Source organism: Haliotis rubra, unplaced genomic scaffold (assembly GCF_003918875.1).
Source record: "Haliotis rubra isolate DU_JTF1 unplaced genomic scaffold, ASM391887v1 Scf57, whole genome shotgun sequence".
Taxonomy (NCBI): Eukaryota; Metazoa; Mollusca; class Gastropoda; order Lepetellida; family Haliotidae; genus Haliotis; species Haliotis rubra.
Window position 1 is genome coordinate 1,859,459 of NW_025767268.1, and position 20,593 is coordinate 1,880,051.

General features: G+C 40.3%; 1 protein-coding gene across 5 annotated transcripts in view; it reads left to right on the top strand.

Moving 5' to 3' along the window:
* LOC124254264 (TOX high mobility group box family member 3-like) overlaps positions 1-13,673 on the top strand; it is a 145,437-nt gene extending 131,764 nt beyond the window's left edge. For all 5 annotated transcript variants that reach the window (XM_046688178.1, XM_046688179.1, XM_046688177.1 and 2 more), the window contains 6 exons: positions 908-1,450; positions 5,451-5,644; positions 9,419-9,635; positions 10,148-10,411; positions 11,543-11,676; positions 12,337-13,673. In XM_046688178.1, the coding sequence (XP_046544134.1) occupies positions 908-1,450; positions 5,451-5,644; positions 9,419-9,635; positions 10,148-10,411; positions 11,543-11,676; positions 12,337-12,397 (1,413 nt within the window). In that variant the 3' untranslated portion in view covers positions 12,398-13,673. The remainder of the gene's footprint in view (positions 1-907; positions 1,451-5,450; positions 5,645-9,418; positions 9,636-10,147; positions 10,412-11,542; positions 11,677-12,336) is intronic.
* Positions 13,674-20,593: the final 6,920 nt, after the last annotated feature.

The following is a 20,593-nucleotide window of genomic DNA, read 5'->3' on the forward strand; positions in this document are numbered from 1 at the left end:
GAGTCAACCATTTTGATGAAAAAAATGTTAAAACGCATGTGCAGCAAGAAATAAAGTAGCAAAAAGTGAAATGAAAATAGCATTCAGCCATGCTTACTGTAATGGCTCCGACATCATTGTGACAATACAGATGACAATCATTTATTGTTCTTTGTGCTGCCTGATCTGTGAAACAAATACATTTACTTATATTACAGATGTGCTTTATAACTTAATGTTTCATACTGACAAGCCTCTTGAACTTATACATCGTCTTTGTAAGCTTGGTTATTGTTTTCTTATTATCAAACAAATAAATAAATATTATGTTATGACATCTGATCATATTGGAGGAAATTTGTCCACAGCATACTTGTTCTCCATCTTGTAAATGGTAGCCTGGAGGTTAAAGAATTTGCTTGTCACTCCGAAGACCTGGGTTCGATTCCCTACATGGGTGAAGCCCATTTCTGTTGATTTGGTTGGTTGGTTTGTTGTTTAACGCCGCACTCAGCAATATTCCAACTTTATGGCAGCGGTCTGCAAATAAACACGTCTGCACCAGAAAATTCAGTGATCAACAGCATGAGCATCGTTCTACGCAACCCCATTTCCGGTGTCCCCTGCTGTTATATTCCTGGAATATTGCTTTTAGACTAAACTCACTCACTCACTCATCTTGTAAACCAGAGTGTTCAGAATAAGGAATATCTGTATTCTGAACAGTACTGAAGCTATTTCTTAATTTTTGAATGTCTTGTATAAGGCATTGTATCCATTTCAGGGTTTAGCGGTGAGGGCCTCTGCAAGATGGCTGCAGTATAGCTGCCAGCTGATGTTGAATGAGGGCACTTAATTTGCTTGGTATCTTCTTGACCACAATGCCAATTGTTTATTAAAATTGCTGACATCTGTAATTATTTTGCAGACTTTCCATACTCCAAGTTTTGGGGACGAGGACTTTGACCTCCCAGTGTTGCCTCTTGCTTCTGACCAAGATTCAGGGAATGCTGGGAACACCTCCCAGGCGCCGTTCTCCCATCAGATGTTGTCCAACTTGGATCTGGGTTTGAATCCCGCACTGACGGTGGCGCCGACTATGCAAACAGCGGACTGTGCACCATTAACGTCGATGCGAGGTCCGCATCCAATTGCTCCGAAATTCCCACCTCAGAACTTTGACGTTCCCGACATCAACGTCACTAACAGTGTTATGGCAAGTGCAACCAATGCCGACAACATCTTCGCCTCCATCGCGGCCTCCACAGGGACCTTGTTTCATGATGTGATACCCGACAGAAGCCCCATCTCCAGCCACCAGTCTCTATCAACCATCAGTCAGACCCAAATGGCCACTCACCTCGGCTTTCAGACTGCAGTACAGGGAGCATCACCTCCAGGTTCAAACTCAACGTCATCACCGAGTAGAGAGAGTAGCGAAGACAGCGATGATAGTCTGCCATTGGCTCAGGTGAGTTTCCTTGACAACATGTCTAAAGTACAGGAATCATTAACCCAGTTCTAATTTAATGTTACATTTAATATGTTTTGCAAACTATTTGTTCTTATTCGTCTTGCGTCAGATCTAAAAGGTCAGACACTGGAGATAAATATCAATATGGAATTCTTATCTACAGATAAGACATGCATATCAAAATTTGATAATCCATAAATTCATCAAAAGTTTTGAAAAAGGTTACTTTTGAAAACTATATTTTACCAGTTAATCTTGTCTTATCTTAATCTTTTGTAATTGCCAGATATGAATTCAAGCAACACAATCTCACCAAACGTTTAAAAACTGTTAAAGATATGATTAATAATTTAAGTGTCTGTATTTAGTAATATTTGTTGAAAGACTATTGAATCTGTCCGCTGGAGTGTTGAGAGTTCTTCAAGGGGGGTCGTAATGGCTCTCTACTTCAACTCTCTCTGTCAGATGGCAAGCAGGGGAGGTCGACCTCTATCTTGGGGGTTTATTTATCTGCGTTGCCCTTGCACTCCAAACTGACAATGAATATAGTCGTGGTCCGTCAACTCGCATAACATGGACTTCATTCACAAAGAGCTCAATTTCTTCAAATTTATCTGTGTTGTATTTTGAGAAAATATTGAAATTGTTGCAACATATTGGTATAAGCTGACGCCATTGTTGTGTCATGTCATTCAAGACATTGGAATGACTTGGGGGACATTCGAAGGTATATGGTATGATAACAACATGGTCTTTGGTAGGATTTTGGAAGCGAAATAGACCGAGTCTTCTTGGCTGCTACTCATCTTGTAACAATAGATGAAGGTTTATTTAGTTCACATGATTCATATGCCCTTCATAATCAAGCTGTGAAAACATTCGTTGGTTAAAAGGTTTCAGCTGGTATTAGGATCTAAACGTTCATCCATAACATTGCTACTGATCCAGGTATCATGTGTCTGTGATTTTTGTGCCTTGGTAAACGATAATATTCCTATTATGGGGATATATGAGTCATCTTTCTCCTTATACTTACAATCACCTGAATTTGTATGACAACAAAATTTAATTTATGTCACTGGTGACAGTCAAATTATTTTCTAATAATGTATTCCTTATGAAGTTTCTTTTTAAGAGAAATGTGTTGATTGTTTGAACAAAACACATAAGTTTGGAAATGTTACATCAAAAAATCGGTTATTATGTATTATATATTTCTTTCACGTTTTTTTTTAGTAAAATATTCAGATTTAAGCAACTTGTCAAAGATCATTTGACAAGACATAAATTGAATAAATAATTGTTTTTGCTCATAAAAATTGTGATTTGAAAAGGGTGCAATTAGAGGTGAAGATACTTTTTTGTATTGTAAGGATTTTATTCAATTATTGTTTTTTGCCCTATAGTTATGTTTATTAATGGATTGTAAGTGTCCATAGTTGTTTGTATAGTTTCGTTTTGTTCAGTGACTCATTGAATCTTTCTACACAAGTACTTTAATAAATCATCAAAACACCGCCTTTAAACTAACCAATAGTATGGGAAATAAAGTTATATATACAGTACGTATCATTCTAAAAGTATTCATCCATGAGTATTAAAGGAACCACAAGCCCGAGAACTGAAAAGGTGGATAAATGAAAGTTATTGGAGGTGAGAAGAGGACCAAAAGGGACTGGGTGAATGATTTAGTTGTATGATGTTCGCTGTAAGGTCTGTTAGGCATTACAACCTATTGATCATTTAACATTGAGATACAATATCTTTGAGATATCAATTTAAGGTAATGCATGGATTTTCTGGAAAATATTAAATACTGATCATTAAACCTATCCAAAATAATCCTATCCAACGGTGGATGACAAAATCCCAACCTATCGACAACACTAGGGAACATCCTCAAAGACAACCCTGGTCATGGTGGGCTTAAGATGAATGCATGATATTTGAACCAGTCTTTATGTTGATGAGGATTCCTTTTAGTCATCAGGCATGAGGAGAAAGATGGCTACAAGAATAAAATAGTTGTGTTGAATAGTATACAGAAGATCTGCACAAGATTGTTTTTGACTTTATTTATGTGGTGGGGTTTGGGTCCATTATGTACATCTGCCATGTTAACAAGTGCTTGAACTTGTTGCCATAGAAAACGGTTGCAGGTCATGATGGAGCACTCCCACAATTCCTCGTAGCGGTTGATAAAGCCTGGAGTGCGGCCCCTGCACTCACAGAACCAGATGTAATTGTAAGGCCATCTTGGGATGGCTTTGTGCTCCATTCACTGGCGGCCATCTTGGTTCTGTGTGTGTGCTCACCTGCTCGCAACTGCGTACTCACAATGTGGCAGTTAAAATATGACTATTATGCAGTCTGAGATTTATTCATCAATCGTGTTTCACAGAAAGGGAGGCCATGTGGATGTTATGAATAAAACTTAAATAAGGTGAATAAAAATATTTCAAATTTGAGTAGTCCTGTGAGTTATGGCTGCCATGTTTCTGGAATGTATGTAATAATGGTGTTAGTTTGTAAAGCCCAGCTTGGTAAAGGCTTCTTGACAAATTAATTTGGCTAAACTGGTTGTGAAAATTGAATAAGTTTGAAATTACCAAACATATGGCAGAACTTAATGGATTTCATCCTTGCTTCAGACCAATGTCCCAATAAATACATTGCGAGAGTGTTGATAGCGTTGTGAAATGGTATGTATATAAAGTGTTCAGACAATTCCCACAGAAGCATGTTCCAGATGATTGGTAAGATGGTGTCTCTGTTTGAGGATGTGTTCATCCTGATTCCACCCAGTGATGCTTTTACTGCAGTATATGGTAGATTGCATCTGGGGTGAAAATACCTATAATAATCTCCGTATATAAAACTATCACGACTCTTCCTGTACTGACCTTAAACCTACTAATGTCAACCTCAGTAACTACCCTGGTGGCATGATCCCCTCCCCCTTACAGACGACATCGTCACTACATGCACGGGATGGTGAGGTAGCCCAGTGGTTGGAGTGTTGACTCATCACACCGAAGATCCAGGTTCGATTCCCCTCAAGGGGACAATGTGTAACACCCATTTCTGGTGTCCCCAGCCATGATATCGCTGTAGTATTGGTAGCAGGGACGTACTAAACACACTAACAGACTACATCCAAGCACATATCATACCATACAATAAACAAACCCCCAACCTGATGACACCCCTGTCCCATCCCCTTACATTATCATGATCTCCCCTACACTATCCCAAACTCCCCTAAACAACCTCTACACTATCCCAAACCCCACTACACTACTGTCCCAAACTTTGTTGCTGGAACATTGCTAAAAGCCCCAAAATCAAACTCAGTCAGTCAGTAAACTCCCCAAACTCCACTACCCCCCTAAATCCCCCAAGTCTACCCCAAACTCCTCTACACTACCCCAAACTCCCCTACACTACCCCAAACTCCTTCTTCACTCCCCACACTACCCCCAAACTCCCCACACTGCCCAACACTACCCCAAACTCCCCTACACTGTCCCAAACTCCCCTACACTGCCCCAAACTCCCCTACACTGTCCCAAACTCCACTATACTACCATGTCCCTTCATACTGTATGCTCCAACATATGACAGCCCCACTCCCCTCCAAACACACATTGTTGTGACCCCCCTCCCTGACCCCACCTCCCTGTACTGGACAACCCGGTGTAGCATGGCTGACTGTATTGAGGGTCAGCCATTAAGGGACTGCTTCAATAGTCTTCTTTAGGGTTATTGAAAGGGTCTTTGTGTAAATCTTTGGGAGCAAGACGTTTAAGAAATGATTAAATGTTCTGTTTAGGTGAAGTTCTAAAATTGATTCCCTTTTGAATTGAAGGTAATGAAAGGCGGCAGATTTGGAAGTCTTCAACTGTGAATGCTATTTCGGATTGTTGCACGAAGCTTGCTACCTTTTTGGTTAAGTAGTCATGTGACATTTTTTCACTGTATTGTCTGTGTCTCTCAGTTGATGTCCTTAAAGAGGTCAGGAGCAACAACTGCCCCATCAGCCCCCAGCATCATCACCGTAACAACGGCACAGGCCCCAGTACAGTCCACCATCACGACCACAACAACAACTACAGCATCAGCGCCAACCACGGCCAAGAAACAGAAGACTCCCAAGAAGAAGAAGAAGAAAGACCCAAATGAACCCCAGAAGTAAGTGCTGAAACATATCGTCACATTTCATCATATCAGGGTTCATCTAGGACTCCCACTATTTTTCCTTGTCAGACAGATTGGGAGAAATTGATATTGTTAAATTTTATATTTAAAAAAAAATATTCTTCTTTACATAAAATATGAGGAATTGGGAAATTTAATTTCAATTTGGGAATTTTGTACAGTTATTCACTGCTGATTTAAGGCTGAATATTAACCTCTGAACTGGTCGTGATATATCCTGGCATACTGCCACATCTGGTCACATCTGGTCACATCTGGTCACATGGTTGTTCTGTCACATTGTTCACACAGTCATTCTGTCTTAGAAATTTATTCCGACAGTCCTAGGTTAAAGTTTGATATACTTTTATCCTGTTTGAATATACATGTAGCGAACAACAGTCACTAGAGTCACCATTAACCGTGCTCTGCTCCAGTCAGTACCTCCTGTCAAACTTCTAGACCAATCTCAATGTAATCTTTATAAGGCCCCCTGCAAGTACAGATGGACATGACAGTCAATAGTTTCTTGTGTTTGTCGCAGGTTGTTCGTTTATACAGATAATACATTAATGCATTGTTATATTGTTGCCTTTTAATTAGTATTAAAAAGATTTGGGAATTGTTTTAATAAAAGCCCTATTGTAAATCTTCCAAACTCCCAGTGAGCTTATTTCTATAAGCCAATTTCTGATCCCATAATTATGACACAAAATGAAAAGATACTCGTAGCATCTGGCGTGACACTATAAACTGATCTGTTTTCCTGTCACTAACTCTACTTCGGTCTAAATTGTGCAGGAGTCAAAGGTTTTTGAGTTGTTTATTGACTCTTAATTCAAACGACACAGTGGAGATGTTATTTATCCTCTGAACGAATTTTAATTATTTTGCAAGTTTTTTATAATCAGTGAACACAGTGTGCCATTAAGATATCATTACCCCCATTAAGTCAAAGGTTATTAAAGGTTTGTTCTATGACTGTCTAAAGAAATCTAAACTTTATTTTTAAGATTTAAAATCTTTATTAACCTTTTGGTTTATCTGATCACAGGGGTTTGTAATGATTGTATATTAATCAACTCATCTGACATGGCTGATATCAAACTTATAAAGTAATGTCAAAACAGTATCTTAGAAACTTGAGATATGGTAAAATATTGTACTGCATGTAGTCCTGTGGAAAACTGTTTTGGGTGATAAATGTTCATATTTCCCATATCAGACTGACTTTTTACATTTTCATCAGTTCTGTAAAATATCTGTTTTTAAGATTTGTTCTGATCAATATTGGTATGGCTGATTTTGTCTGGGAGCCAAACATTCCGATAATATTCCATGTGATATTGGAATAACAGCACCGCCATCTGTACTCACTCAATCTTTCATTTCGCCTTTACTTTATAAGGTATTTCAGACATCTGAAACACACATTCTGTTTAAATTCAGACATTCCATAAATACACAGTGTGCAAATAGAGCTCTCGTAACCTCTCTGCAACGTTCATACTTTACATTGATTGTCCAAGAAGCTTCACATTCACAGGCTGATATTCCATTTTTTTTTCATTATCTGGCATTAGAGAACAATGTTTTTCTGTGATCGTTTCCGTGTAGACACATGAGTACTGTGATAGACTGGAGATTCCTTTCTTTTCATTATTTCGTTCTACAAATTGAGAAAAAACCTTCGTAGAATTTTCTCAAACAAAATGTGTTTGTGAAGGAGCATATTGTCATTTTGAGCTCAAACAGAAAATGAAAAATAAAACTCCACCGTCAAGAAGCAAGTCATCTCTCCAAGCAGCAGGGCAAACATAATCCCATCAAATAAATATTTAAACTCTTCTTTGGTTATGTATGTTAGGAATGGACTCTATTTCGAAATTTTACATTTAGCTTGTACAAACAAATCAGACGAATTTCAGTTTGTTTTCTGTAGACTGGTGTCCTTTCCGTAAACAATTTTGACAGGCCATCCATTGTTGAATGAGCAGACTTGAAATGGCTGAACATGCATTCTGGCTATTTACTGAACTGCACAATGTCAGATGGTGTGTTTTCTCAATTCGCTCAAACTTAAACGCCAGACCCATAATCTCCCATCATTTTAAATCCTTTCATACTTTTTATTCTGTGAATTATCAATTCGTTGAAAATTTATGTTTTGTTATTCAGCCCCTGCTGCTGTGTTTTTTGTTCGAAGTGATTGTTTTTCAAATGCAGATGAAGTCCTGGCTATCATATTTCAACTCGGAGATGAACCGATCTATTCTAACTAGATACGTTGTCATTCAGATGTATGTAAATGATGGAAGGGCTGTGTTTGCTCTGTAGGGAAATTAGAGTGTTATTGTATCTAGATGGTATTGACTGACAGTTTGACAGGTGTTTGACACCCATGTATGCAGATTTGACCAAAACCATTGTATATCTGTCCAGTACATCAGTCAAACATTGAAACAAATATCATTTCATTCAAATTTTAGAATCTGTTGAATAATAAGAAATGGGTCTCCTCCTTTGTGTTGTTTGTAATACCGTATTCACTGTAATTAGAGCAGACACTAATAGATGGACAGAAGGGAGTTCTTTTAAGAAATAAAGCCATGATCTTCAGACACCTTGTGATTGCAAAAATGTGCCTGAAATGTTGATTAAACTTAAACATTTTCAATTATGGGTACAAGGTATTTATATTTCGCATCTGTGTTGCTGTTTTTAAAAAATTGTGTAACATACAAAGCTATCACATGTTTTCGGACATAGTATTAGGGTTATTAGAGCGTGTTAGGTTTATTGGTTGCTTGGAGGGGTCACTTATCGGCTCAGGGCACTTAATATGGAAACACACATAGCTTCATTACAAGAAGAACTGAAAACTGAAAATACTAAATTACTATTAATATCTAAAAAATGTCCACACCTTTATGGTAAACTGCCATGTTTAAGGCAACTACTTTCATTTCATAAATCACATGATTCCTAAACTGAATCACTTCTCTTCAAATTGGGCAATTAAGCTGGTTTGTCATTCGAGAGAGAGAGAGAGAGAGAGCTTGCAACATGAGCAATTTTCATGAAAATAATCTTCTTTTGTAATTCCCATATATTTGACATGTTATACATTCATAAAGCTCACCTCATTTTGTATACCATCCACTTGTCACCAGAACTTGTTACAAGTTTTTACCAATAAGCATTATCTGTGTATACATATTTCTGAAACATAAATTAAAAAGGCTCCTACCTGCACTAGTAAACAAACAACAGGATCTAGATAAAACAAGGCTGGCATTTGCTTTTCAAACAGGGTAAAATGTATTATAAAAAATGGAAATAAAAAAGCCTAAACATTATGCAGTTTTAAAGGACGACCTTTATCAAAACCTCACTGGGCCAATGATTCAGAAGTCTCCAGTTTTTCACTTTTTAAGATGACAGTTGTCACAGTATTCAGGTTGATAAAACTGAAACCAATATGGTGTACTACCTTTCTTTTGTGCTGGCTGAATAATGAAAAGGAAATAATCTTTCTCAAAGATTTATGTCCTTGATTTGTTATTCCTTTTTAAATTGAATTTACAATAATATGCTATTACCATCTCAGTGAAACACAATATTGAACACTATCGATGGACTTTTTGACACTTCATGGTTCTTTTTTTAGTACTGCTTTTGTTGTTATTATGCGAGAAACCTGTCTGTGTTGTTGATATTATGAAAGAAATCTGTGTTGATATTTTCAAGTCCTTCTCCTTGTTTCAGACCTGTGTCGGCCTATGCTCTGTTTTTCCGTGACACCCAAGCAGCCATTAAAGGTCAGAGTCCAAACAAGAGTTTTGGAGATGTGTCGAAGATAGTTGCGTCCATGTGGGACGGTCTGGAACCAGACAACAAGAATGTGTATAAGAAGAAAACAGAGGTTGCTAAAAAAGAATATCTGAAGCAGTTAGCAGCATATCGAGCAAGTCAGGTGTCACAGGTAGGTACTAGATATGTAGAGGTACATGGATATGTTTTGTAATTCAAGTTGTATAAGATGGCTCTAGGGAAGGTGGGGTGGCCCAGTGGTTAAAGTGTTTGCTCATCTTGCCGAAGGCCCAGGTTCAGTGTGTGAAGCCTATTTCTGGTGTCCCCTGTGATTATATTGCTGGAATAGTGCAGTTCGATCAGTTGCATTTCTTCATCTTGCCTAAAACCTATGATCCTGCGTTCTAATCCCAGTTTGCCCAATTATGATATAGGTTTGTCAGCACCATCACATTGCTCAGAGGTTTCACCAATGGAGTAAACGTCTCACTTGTGGATAGCTTTGAGTTTACCTCTGACAGTAAGCTGACATGCCATGATTTAACTGGAATACTGTTTAATACAGCATTGAAACCAACTCACTCACTCACTCACTCAAAGTGCCATAAAACCCTTCAAACATATTTAAGTTCACAAATACTTGTGATTTATACCCATGTAAAGAAACTTTTATTCCATTCCCAGGCTGCAGCTGACGAAGCTAGCTCAATGTCGGAAAATTCCCCCTCACCTCCGAACATCAGCCAGATGAGCATGTCAGGGGCAGGTAACTCTATGGGCATGATGTCCCAGATGACCCACGTGAACATGCCGAGTCCCCCCCAGCAACAGCAGATGATGACCAGCAGTTACAACAGCCCGCCTCACCAACCTCCGTATCCGATACAGAACATGGCGCCCCAGCAACAAAATAACGGCATGACCTATCAGCAGTCGGATTATTGTCAAGTACGTATAATGGCTCCGTGATTGTAGCCGTAAGACAGACCTAACTCCCACTCAAGACTTAAGGCCGCTGTAATGATGGTTGCTTTGTTAAACAGGGCCTTGTGGCCTCATTCCGTTCTGCCATCTTAGTGCTATGATCATCAGATGATCAGTTGATCAGATGATCAGAAGATCAACAGATAACAAAGACTTCTGACAGCTGTCGGGTGGAGATGATTTTTCTCAAAATGACATGTTCTGCTACCCATGAAGATTGACCTAACTAACTGGAGGCAAATAACCGGGTCGGGTGTACTGGTTCGCTGACTTGGTTGACACATGTCATTGTGTCCCAATTGTGTAGATCGATGCTCATGTTGTTGATCACTGGATTGTCTGGTCTGACTGCCATATAGCTGGAATATTGCTGAGTGTGGTGTTAAAACCTTGGAGTCAACTTTGTGTGCAGACTCTTTCAGTGTTGTCACAACCCCTAGTGTACAGTACACAACCCTGTGCACTTAAAAGAACCCACGAATCCGTTGTTATATGACCAGATGGTGGCCACATGAATACGTGCAAATATCTAAGTTGCGGGTACAGCAACGTGCAGTGCACTTGGACAAACTACTGTGACTATGTGTCCCAATCCACCCAGCTGTGAATGGGTACCTCGTCAGGATGAGAAAGCCACAATAACAATAACTCTTACGCCTAGTGGCTGCAAGAGTTGTATACTCCCCAGGGAGTTGAAATTGATAATACATGTCCCGTTGAGATTGACATCCAGTGATCGAGGGAAAAATACCAGCGCCTTGAGCATGCACTAGTTGCCTGGATATGTGCGCTATATAAATATCCTATAATAATAATAAAAAAATAATAAATAATAAACAACAAACAAACAGACCAACATGTTTACTGCCACTACCATATTTGGTGCATGATGAATATGTATGTACACACTGTCATATATAGTAACTTTGTAAGAAATGTTTATTGTTTTCTTACTGAATCATTCTACTTGTAGCAGTGGTGGAAAATTGCTGAGTGCGACGTTAAACAAACAAACAAAACTGGTAGTTATCACAAGATGAGTTAACGGTTTATGTAAAATGAAGTTTTTTTAATGTCTCTATGTATGTTTTTCAGAACATGAACCAGATGGATACTCGAGCTCAAAGCAACGGCCTGTGTGTCCGTAACGGTTGTATCAATCAGGCCATTGACAACCCAGGCTGGGACAGCGAATACTGCAGCAACGAATGTGTTGTCAGCCACTGCAGGTACGATTTTAGGAGTGCTTCACTGACTTGTGCTCATCACCTTAACATGGATGCAGTCGAGTAACAGCCGTTGATAGTTTTTAGGAATTATTGTAATATTTGTTAACTATATTCCACCAGAACTTATAGAAACATATATTATGAATTTTGTAATATAAAGCAAAAACTACCGTAATAAAGACTGCTCAATGACCCAGCTATAGGCATTGTCCCACAGCGGACTAATGGGTAATTAGATAATGATCACTTGTTTTAGTGGGAAGACTTACAGATTTAAATTGTTATTGGTGATAAATTACAATGTATTTTGGTTTATTTTCATTGAAGCCACACAGTTAATCATGTTGATAATGATTAGAGTAATTAATAATGATTTTGTTATGGAAATTCTGGAATGTGTCTCAGATTGTGGAAATTGTTCTGTAGCAATTTATGAAAGAAACCACAGAAAGAAGTCACAAATATCACAATATCCAGCTCACCAGAGTAATCATAGCGCTAGGATGATCATACTCCCATACTGTAAAATAGACTTACTTGTCAAAGTGCTAAGATTGCTTGTTGAAATGTTTGTTGTTGACTGCTTGTTGACCCTGTCTGTTCTAGTTTGTTCTTAGCCATGTTTGACTGAGTTGTAAATGTTTATATTTCATGTTTCAGGGATATCTTCACAGCCTGGGTGGCATCGAAGCAAGGAGGAAGCACATTTCAAGTGAAATAATGCATTACCATGGTAATTCATTGTGACCAGTCTTCTTAATTCCACAGTTGGGTCCCCCCGCCCTGGGGTTGTTTTGTGACATTTGTACAGATATATTTATTTTTGTACAGATTATGTATGAATTAGGTTAGAAATTGTGCCTTTTGGTTGATTTGAAGTGAGACATTTGCCAGCACAGGGGACATCTTGTCAGCTGTGGATGCGGAGGATTATTGTTTTCAGGAATATGTAGAACAGTTATACATATTTTGTGGACCAGAGGATGAAGAGGTGACCTTATGTGTTACAAAGGGTTGGAAGATGATATGAAGAAACAAGATCTTGGTGAATTGGAACAATGATTAAATGTCAGGAAACATTGAGCAAAGATTTTTCATTTTCTTTCAATGATGCTGCATCTGATGGAGATAGAAATGTTCATATGTACTGCCGTCAGTGTTAGGGGCACCGCAAGAGATTGTCTTGAAACACCCATTGGGCCACCGAACTTCATGAGAGGAATGATCAGGGCATATTCTTCACCGAGATCTGTGGCTTTACGTAACATAGGCCAACAAGACTTTGAGTGAAGGTCACTTGATGACCTTGACATGTGGATTGATGTTTCTGACTTATTAAAAGTGATCATTATGTTCATGGATCTCCGAGAAGAAGAGAAGGACATCTTTGCTGTATATTGTCATTTATGGGAGTCTGTTTTCCGAAAGCGATGAGTATGAGTTGCTTCGGAACTGTGGATGTCGCCTGCAGCAAATACAGTCGTAACAGAAGACATGTTACGTCAATATACATGGACCAGGCAGTAGATTGTCACATCCCTCCTAGGGCTGGGAGACGACACAGAACATACGTCAGTGTTCTATATTGGAACGCCGTGTCTACTGTCTCTTTTGGGCAGACCAAGTATCTAGATCTGTGCATCATGTGACAATGTCTGACAATGTGACACTGAGAATATGCAAGACTGAGAACATTTTCCTCGACGAATTAGTGTCACGACTGTTTGTTATCTGTGAATTATTTGTATAAATTTATTTCCTGTATATTCATGTGCAGTTTCATGTTTCTTGATATGATTCCTATGCTTATGGCCATGTATAAACATTGAATATTTGTCAAACTATGTGTCTACCTAAATCATGATGACTGTTATTGGTTGTTAATTATGAGGTCAATTTTCTTTAATCATGACACTTTTAATTTAATGTATGTGCTATTTTTCTGCAATTATATTGTCAAATAATTGTGAAGTATGAAATAAAGGAACCAAATTTACTATGTTGAGGAGTTATGGAGGACAACTGTAAATATCTCCTCATCTCCACGGTTTGTCTGTGTGATGTGTCACATGAGAGATATGTGAAAGTGTGTCACATGTTCGCATCAGGATGTCACACTATGCTGATGAAGCAGCGGAATTAGTGTCACAGTTGCCATAGTAACACATTTGATTTAGCAGAGTTTAAACAAAAAACGGTTATAAATTTGGACTATTGTATTCAAAAGTGATTTTTGTTGTGTTGGTTGAAATAATATTTGTTAGGTTCCCAATACCTGTGATGGATATTTGGTACAGTCACAGTCATAGACAATACTCTCTCTCTCTATAATATAGAAAATACATTTTACTCCAGTTGCTTGTAAATTGTAAAATTGCCCCTTCTGTACGAAATGTTTTCGTAACAATTCCACTTTTCATAAAAAATATATAATGGACACAACATCTTCATGCACAATTTGAAAATTATAGATCAGGTTAACGAGCAGGTGTGTTCTGTGTTCTCCAGCAGATGACATCACAACTGGTGCTGCAATCGTGTGAGTGTTTTCACCTGTGGATTCTGTGTTGTACAGTGGCCTGGCTATAACATCCAGGTGATGTACACGTCATTATGATCATTATGACTTCATGTATCTGCAAAATTGGTGTCACATGGATTTTGCTGAAATAAAACTTTGGAAAATATTCCTGTTGAATTTACTTTACGTGGACCTGAGACATTCTGGCATTAACCCTGTGCTAGTTGACAGAGGCAGTATCCAGATTCCCTGCAGTGAGGCTTCGTGAGGTGTTCAATTGCGAGTCATTGTTTCTGTGGCATATTGCTTATAACAGGGTATGAAACTCCCAAAAATTTCAGCCAGACCACAGGGCTGGTTAGATGTGAAACGTGCCAGCCCTGACCAAAACTTACCTGCCCCCAAAATATCTTCATATACATGTATGTCTAAATTTTAACTCGACCGTCGGGCAGGTGAATTTAAGAATCTGGCAGTCCGTGTTGAAAATAACCCGTCCTGGGTGGTCGTGCAGGCGGGTATTTCGAACGCTGCTTATAATATCAATCATCCCCGGGCTGATATTGCTGGAATATTGCTAAAGCCTCATAAAACCAAACTCACTATAATATCAATCACTGGTTTGGTAGGATGGTTTACAGAATGCTGGAATGTTGTGGAGTAACTACAAGAGGCATGATATATCAGATGGTATCACCAGTAGATCCTTCAGCATGCACTGTTTCACTGTTGCATAGAGGCCATTAAATGGACTGTTCTCTGGGACTTGCTTGAAGGCATGTCATCATATCCAACTAGACCTCTCATGATCTGGGCTAGGATTGATCTTCAGCAAGCCATGCTTGAATTAAGTGCTGACCAACGGAATTGGGTGGTCAGGCCATTGACTTGGTTGACACATGTCATGTTATCCCAGTTGTGTAGATTGATGCTCCTGATGTCAATCACTGGATTGTAAGGTCCAGACTTAATTATTGTCCGACTCTCCTATAAACTATGTAAAAACAAATTGATAACAAAGTAGAGAATTGGATTTACAAAGGCCAGGTGTGGAAGGCGAAGGCGGACGCAGGGCCAAGCCAAAGCGATTTAATGACCTGCTCTCCGTTGGACCCTGAACAGACGAGACAGGTAGCGGCGATGTTTCAAATGCTATTTTGACCACCCGAAGGTTGGAAGTAGCCTCTATTGGAAAATAGACAGCCTAGCAGCAGCAGCGAAGTATAAATCGAGCGAGAGATCGGTCCCGTCCGCCTAACCTCGCCACCTGACGCCATTTTAATTCACTCTAATTGTACAACAAAGTGAAACCATTTAGGATGAAATCTGTGGGTAAAGAGATTAAGGTTATGTAACATAGAGATAGGGTTGATAACAGTTGCAGTATTTGGAAGTTTGAGAAGAGAAGCCTGATTTAAGTTGCAGGAAAGTGATAGAATAAAACGGTTTGGCAAACATGGGGAGGGTGGAGGAAACTGAGAAAAGAGATGATAAAATGAAATTGCTAACAAGTGGTTGATAAAATGACGGTTATCTAAAATGGCGGAGGAATGAAAGAAAGTGGCGAATATAAATATTATGATGACGCCTCCAATTGTGTGATGACGTAATGGATGCGGATGTGATGAAATGCACATCTTTCGGTGTTTGTAAACATGAGCACGTGTTTTGTTAAGAGGAATTTATTGTGTTTGCTGTAAAGAAATTATATGTAATTGTCAGTAGAATGAGAATAATTGTAGGAATTCAGGAAATGCATGGCTGTATTAATAACGACATTTAGCCAAATAATGCTAAATGGAATTATTGTCCGACTCTCCTATAAACTATGTAAAACAAATTGATAACAAAGTAGAGAATTGGATTTACAAAGGCCAGGTGTGGAAGGCGAAGCGGACGAGGGCCAAGCCAAAGCGATTTAATGACCTGCTCTCCGCTGGACCCTGAACAGACGAGACAGGTAGCGCGATGTTTCAAATGCTATTTTGACCACCGAGAAGGTTGGAAGTAGCCTCTATTGGAAAATAGACAGCCTAGCAGCAGCAGCTGAGAAGTATAAATCGAGCGAGAGATCGGGTCCCGCGTCCGCACTAACCTCGCCACCCGAGCACTGAAAGTGCTGCCCATCCACACCCGAAATAAGGTAGAAAGTGTTATGACATGTTATGTTTTGGTAGAATTGATAATGTTAAAATTATGGTGGGAAAAAAAAACCCAGGAGGACTCCACCAAGTTTGCCAATGAAAGTACCAGATAACTTAACTTATGATGAACTTATGCTGCAGCTTAATGTCATCACAGAAAATGTGCAAACCGACGGAGTCAAGTGTACCCCATCACTGATGTAGTGATCTACACCTGGGTAGATAAAGTCGTGGCGGATGACTTCACCGTCCGATTGTCCTCATAAGATTGGCAACACGCCTATTCAGCTTCTTACGCCAAGTTCAACACACTTAATATCTCTAGCATATCGCCAGCAACACCGCGGCAACATATTGGACCAAAGGAGCCTGGTGTGGGAAGCCGCAACCCGAAAGTGTAGAGTAGCTGCTCCATGATCTGCTCAAAGAGCTCCCGGCCGGTGGTGACTCGAGGTCGTTTGAGCCCAGGTGTAATACTAGGATCCGGGTTGACTGGCTGAGTTGGCGATCAGATCATCTATTGCCGGCCTGTAATGGCCTATTTCCAGCCCCCTTGACACGCCACTCCACCGGGCCCATGCTGCCGAGGGTGTCCGCCAGCATAGTTCTCGCCGGGCCAGGTAGCTGTCGCCAACTACCCACACACCTACAACGATTACACAATTTGTCATTATAATTATGGAAGCAGTTTACATTCTTATATATTGGAGATAACAATCAGATGACCATCGACCAAATCTTTTAATGGTCTCTGCATCAACACCGTTCATAGCTGCCGTAGTAGCAGCCCCGATTCTGAAAGAGTGAGAAGTGAATTTAAGATGCCCCACGTCAAGATGACTGATGGCTTTCTGCAGCACTGCCTGAAACTGAAATCTAGTTAGTTGTTTGCCATCAAAGTGAAGGAAAAGATAAGGGGAAGCAGTCGGTCGCGATTTTAAATATGTTACAATGGCAGCGACGGGACATAGCGGAGAATATGGAATAGCTTTGATGTGGATAGAAGTACCTTTACCTGTTTGATCAGTCTTAGAATATTGAAGTGTGACATGCATGGCCGCTGCGTTACCTGTAATCTTTACATCATGAATAGTGAGAGACCTACGCGACGTGTCAGAAAGGGAGGAAGGTACCAACTCACTTATCCTGAAGAAACCGAAAAAGGCCAGTGTATATGCTGCTTTAAAAAGATTGCATTCATAAACAGAAGAACAAACAATATGAAGAACGTTGGAAATTGATAATAATATTTCTGCTGTGATGGGGCGTCGACTGTCTTTGGCCCTAGCTGCTTTGCTGAATCCTAAGAGCGTCTTCCGCACCAGGAAATGTTGGGATGCATCCTGCATGTCGTGCCACTTGTGCCAGGTTCCCAGTGCTGAGATATAGGCGTTGGCCGTTCTAGACGATTTACCCTGCAATGACAATGCTGACAAGTAATACATAATATGATCAAGCGGTGCCGGCCATGTAGATGGGAGACAATGTGACACTCTGAACTCGTTGAAAGACTGTAACGCTGTATGATAGGTCCTCCAAGTGTTTCTGGATAGTGACAGGTCCAGTAAACGGTCCGACTCCAGTCTTAGATGTCCCAGATGTCCAGTGGTAGTGGTGTTGCTGTTGAGTCTGCTTGTGGTGCTGCTTCCGGAAACGATCCCACTGAAACCTCGAAATAGCATCAGCTATAACATTATCATGAGTAGAAATGTACCTGGAACGGAACAGAATATTATGATTCAGACATGAAGTTACTAGCAAACGCACGAGAGACATCACCTTGGGGTTCTTGGATGTTTGCCTGTTGATGATGGACACGACAGCTTGGTTGTCACACACAAACATTACCTTGTTGTTAAGAAACTTAGGTGCCCACAAACGTAGGGCTACGATGACAGGAAACAATTCCAGGAAAGTCATGTCTTTCATGTAGCCCGCTCTCACCCATTCGCCTGGCCATTTACCATACGCCCAACTCCCATGGAAGTATACCCCGAACCCGCACGAACTGGCAGCGTCTGTGAAAAGCTCTATTTGGGTTGACGTGATCCACTCTTCATTCTGAAACACAGATGTACCATTATGGTTGAGGAGAAATGTTTGCCAGACTTTAAGATCTTCTTTCACTCCCCTGGTAATCCTGACTCGGTGATATGGTTTTACCTGACCCTTGATAGCGTCGTACAGGCGCCTGCAGAAAGCTCTGCCCGCTGGGATAGCACGTGTAATGAACTGGAGTCTACCGACCAATGATTGCACCTCTACTACCCGTATTTTCTTTTTACTGCTCGTAAGGATTGCTTGTATCTGCCGGGTGACCTCTGTTATCTTCTCCGCCGGTATTGTCACCTCCATAGCTACAGTGTCTATCGTCAGGCCCAAAATGTGATTGTAGTGGAGGGTCCGACAGTTTTGTCATTCGCAATCGGCACACCAAATTGCTGAAACATGTCCATAGAAAGTTTAAGTAATTCAGAACATGTGTTTGTAAAGGGATAGCCCCCTAACAAGAAATCATCAAGGTAATGAATTAAGGAATGCGAGGAGCTTTTCTTTATGATGCACCATTCAAGAAATGTGCTGAACTTTTCAAATAATGCACAGGAAATCGAGCATCCAAATGGTAAACATTTATCGAAGTAATATTTACCTTGAAAACACATTCCTAGAAGATGAAAGTCTTTGGGGCGGACCGGAATCAATCTGAACGCAGATTTGACATCAAATTTGGCCAACTCGGCACCTTTACCCAACTTTTGTACCATGGTAACTGCTTCGTCGAATTTTGTGTAGGTCACCGACGAAAGCTCCTGGGGGATAAAATCGTTAATAGACCTACCTTCTGGGTAAGATAAGTGATGAATAAGCCTGTAGTGATCGTCTGTGGGCACCGATTCACTGCTAACCTTTTTGCCTACCAAACCTATCGGTGATACAATCAAATCCGGAAAGGGAGGAGATTTAAACGGTCCACATATTCTCCCCAGTTTGATTTCTTTGTTGAGTTTTTCAGCTGCCACGTGTGGAAGTTGGGTAGCTGACTTGAGATTGTGTGCAAACCTTGGTCCAGTAGGCCCAGTGTACTGCAAATTGAAACCCTCAGAAAAACCCTGAAACAACAACTGTGCATCCAACATATTTACAGTACCATAGAGAGATAGCCAGGGAGAGAGATTAGTAAGATTTATTGGTACCTGAGCCAATTGTTTTACCTGTACTTGTGACGGTTGTGCTGGCATTTTGGTACTTGTGGTGTTGCTGGGTCGTGCCTGGTGCGTTTCGGGAACGAAAAGTGACGACTGACAAGAGCGGGCCCCGTGGTTGAAACTCTGACACTTGGAACACCTGTGTGGGAACTTGCACACGGATCTTGTACACTGAGAACGATTAAAATCCCAACATACATTATCATCACCCTTTGACGTTTTGGAGAAAGAAGGAATGCTTGGTGACATGGTTTTCTTACCTGGCAACATACACTTTAACCAAAGGTCACCGTCAATCTTACCCCATGACCTGGCTGGGTCACGTGCCATTTTGTGACGCAAGTGATAATCGTAGGTTGCCCATGAATCTCCGCCGTGCTTGAAGGCTGCTCCCTGATTGTTTCAGCGTATGACAGTAATTCCTGCACTCGGTCTGCGTGCTTGCTTACGTATATCCCCATGAAGATATGGAAAGCAGTCGTCCATGCGCTAATAGTCAGTGGACGTGCAGTGTGAGATTCATATGGCTTGAACAAGACCTGACCATTGCTATCTGAAACAAGTCTAAGCGGGACATGGTCATCGAGAGGTTGGTTATCCGATGGGGAGCAAATTACGGAAGTCAACATACTCGCCATTGAGGATTTTTGCCGAACGGCTTCTTTACGTGTGAGCCTATTACTTCCACGGGATATGTGAGCGGTAACTGACTTTGGAGAGATTGGGGTGAGGACTCCTGATGTCAATCACTGGATTGTAAGGTCCAGACTTAATTATTTACAGACTGCCGCCATATAGCTGGAAAACTGCTGAGTGGCCACACAACAAGCAAAACATCCCAATTGTGTGGATCAATGTTCATGGTGTCAATCACTGAATTGTCTGGCCCAGTATTATAAACAGTCTATGGTCATATAGGAATACTGCTGAGTGCAGGGTAAATGTTAGTATACCCACAGTAGTGCATTTCATCACAGCCTGAATCACTTTGAGCTTCCTCGCTGAAATGCACTAAAATAACTTTAAAAACATCAAACTGGCATGAA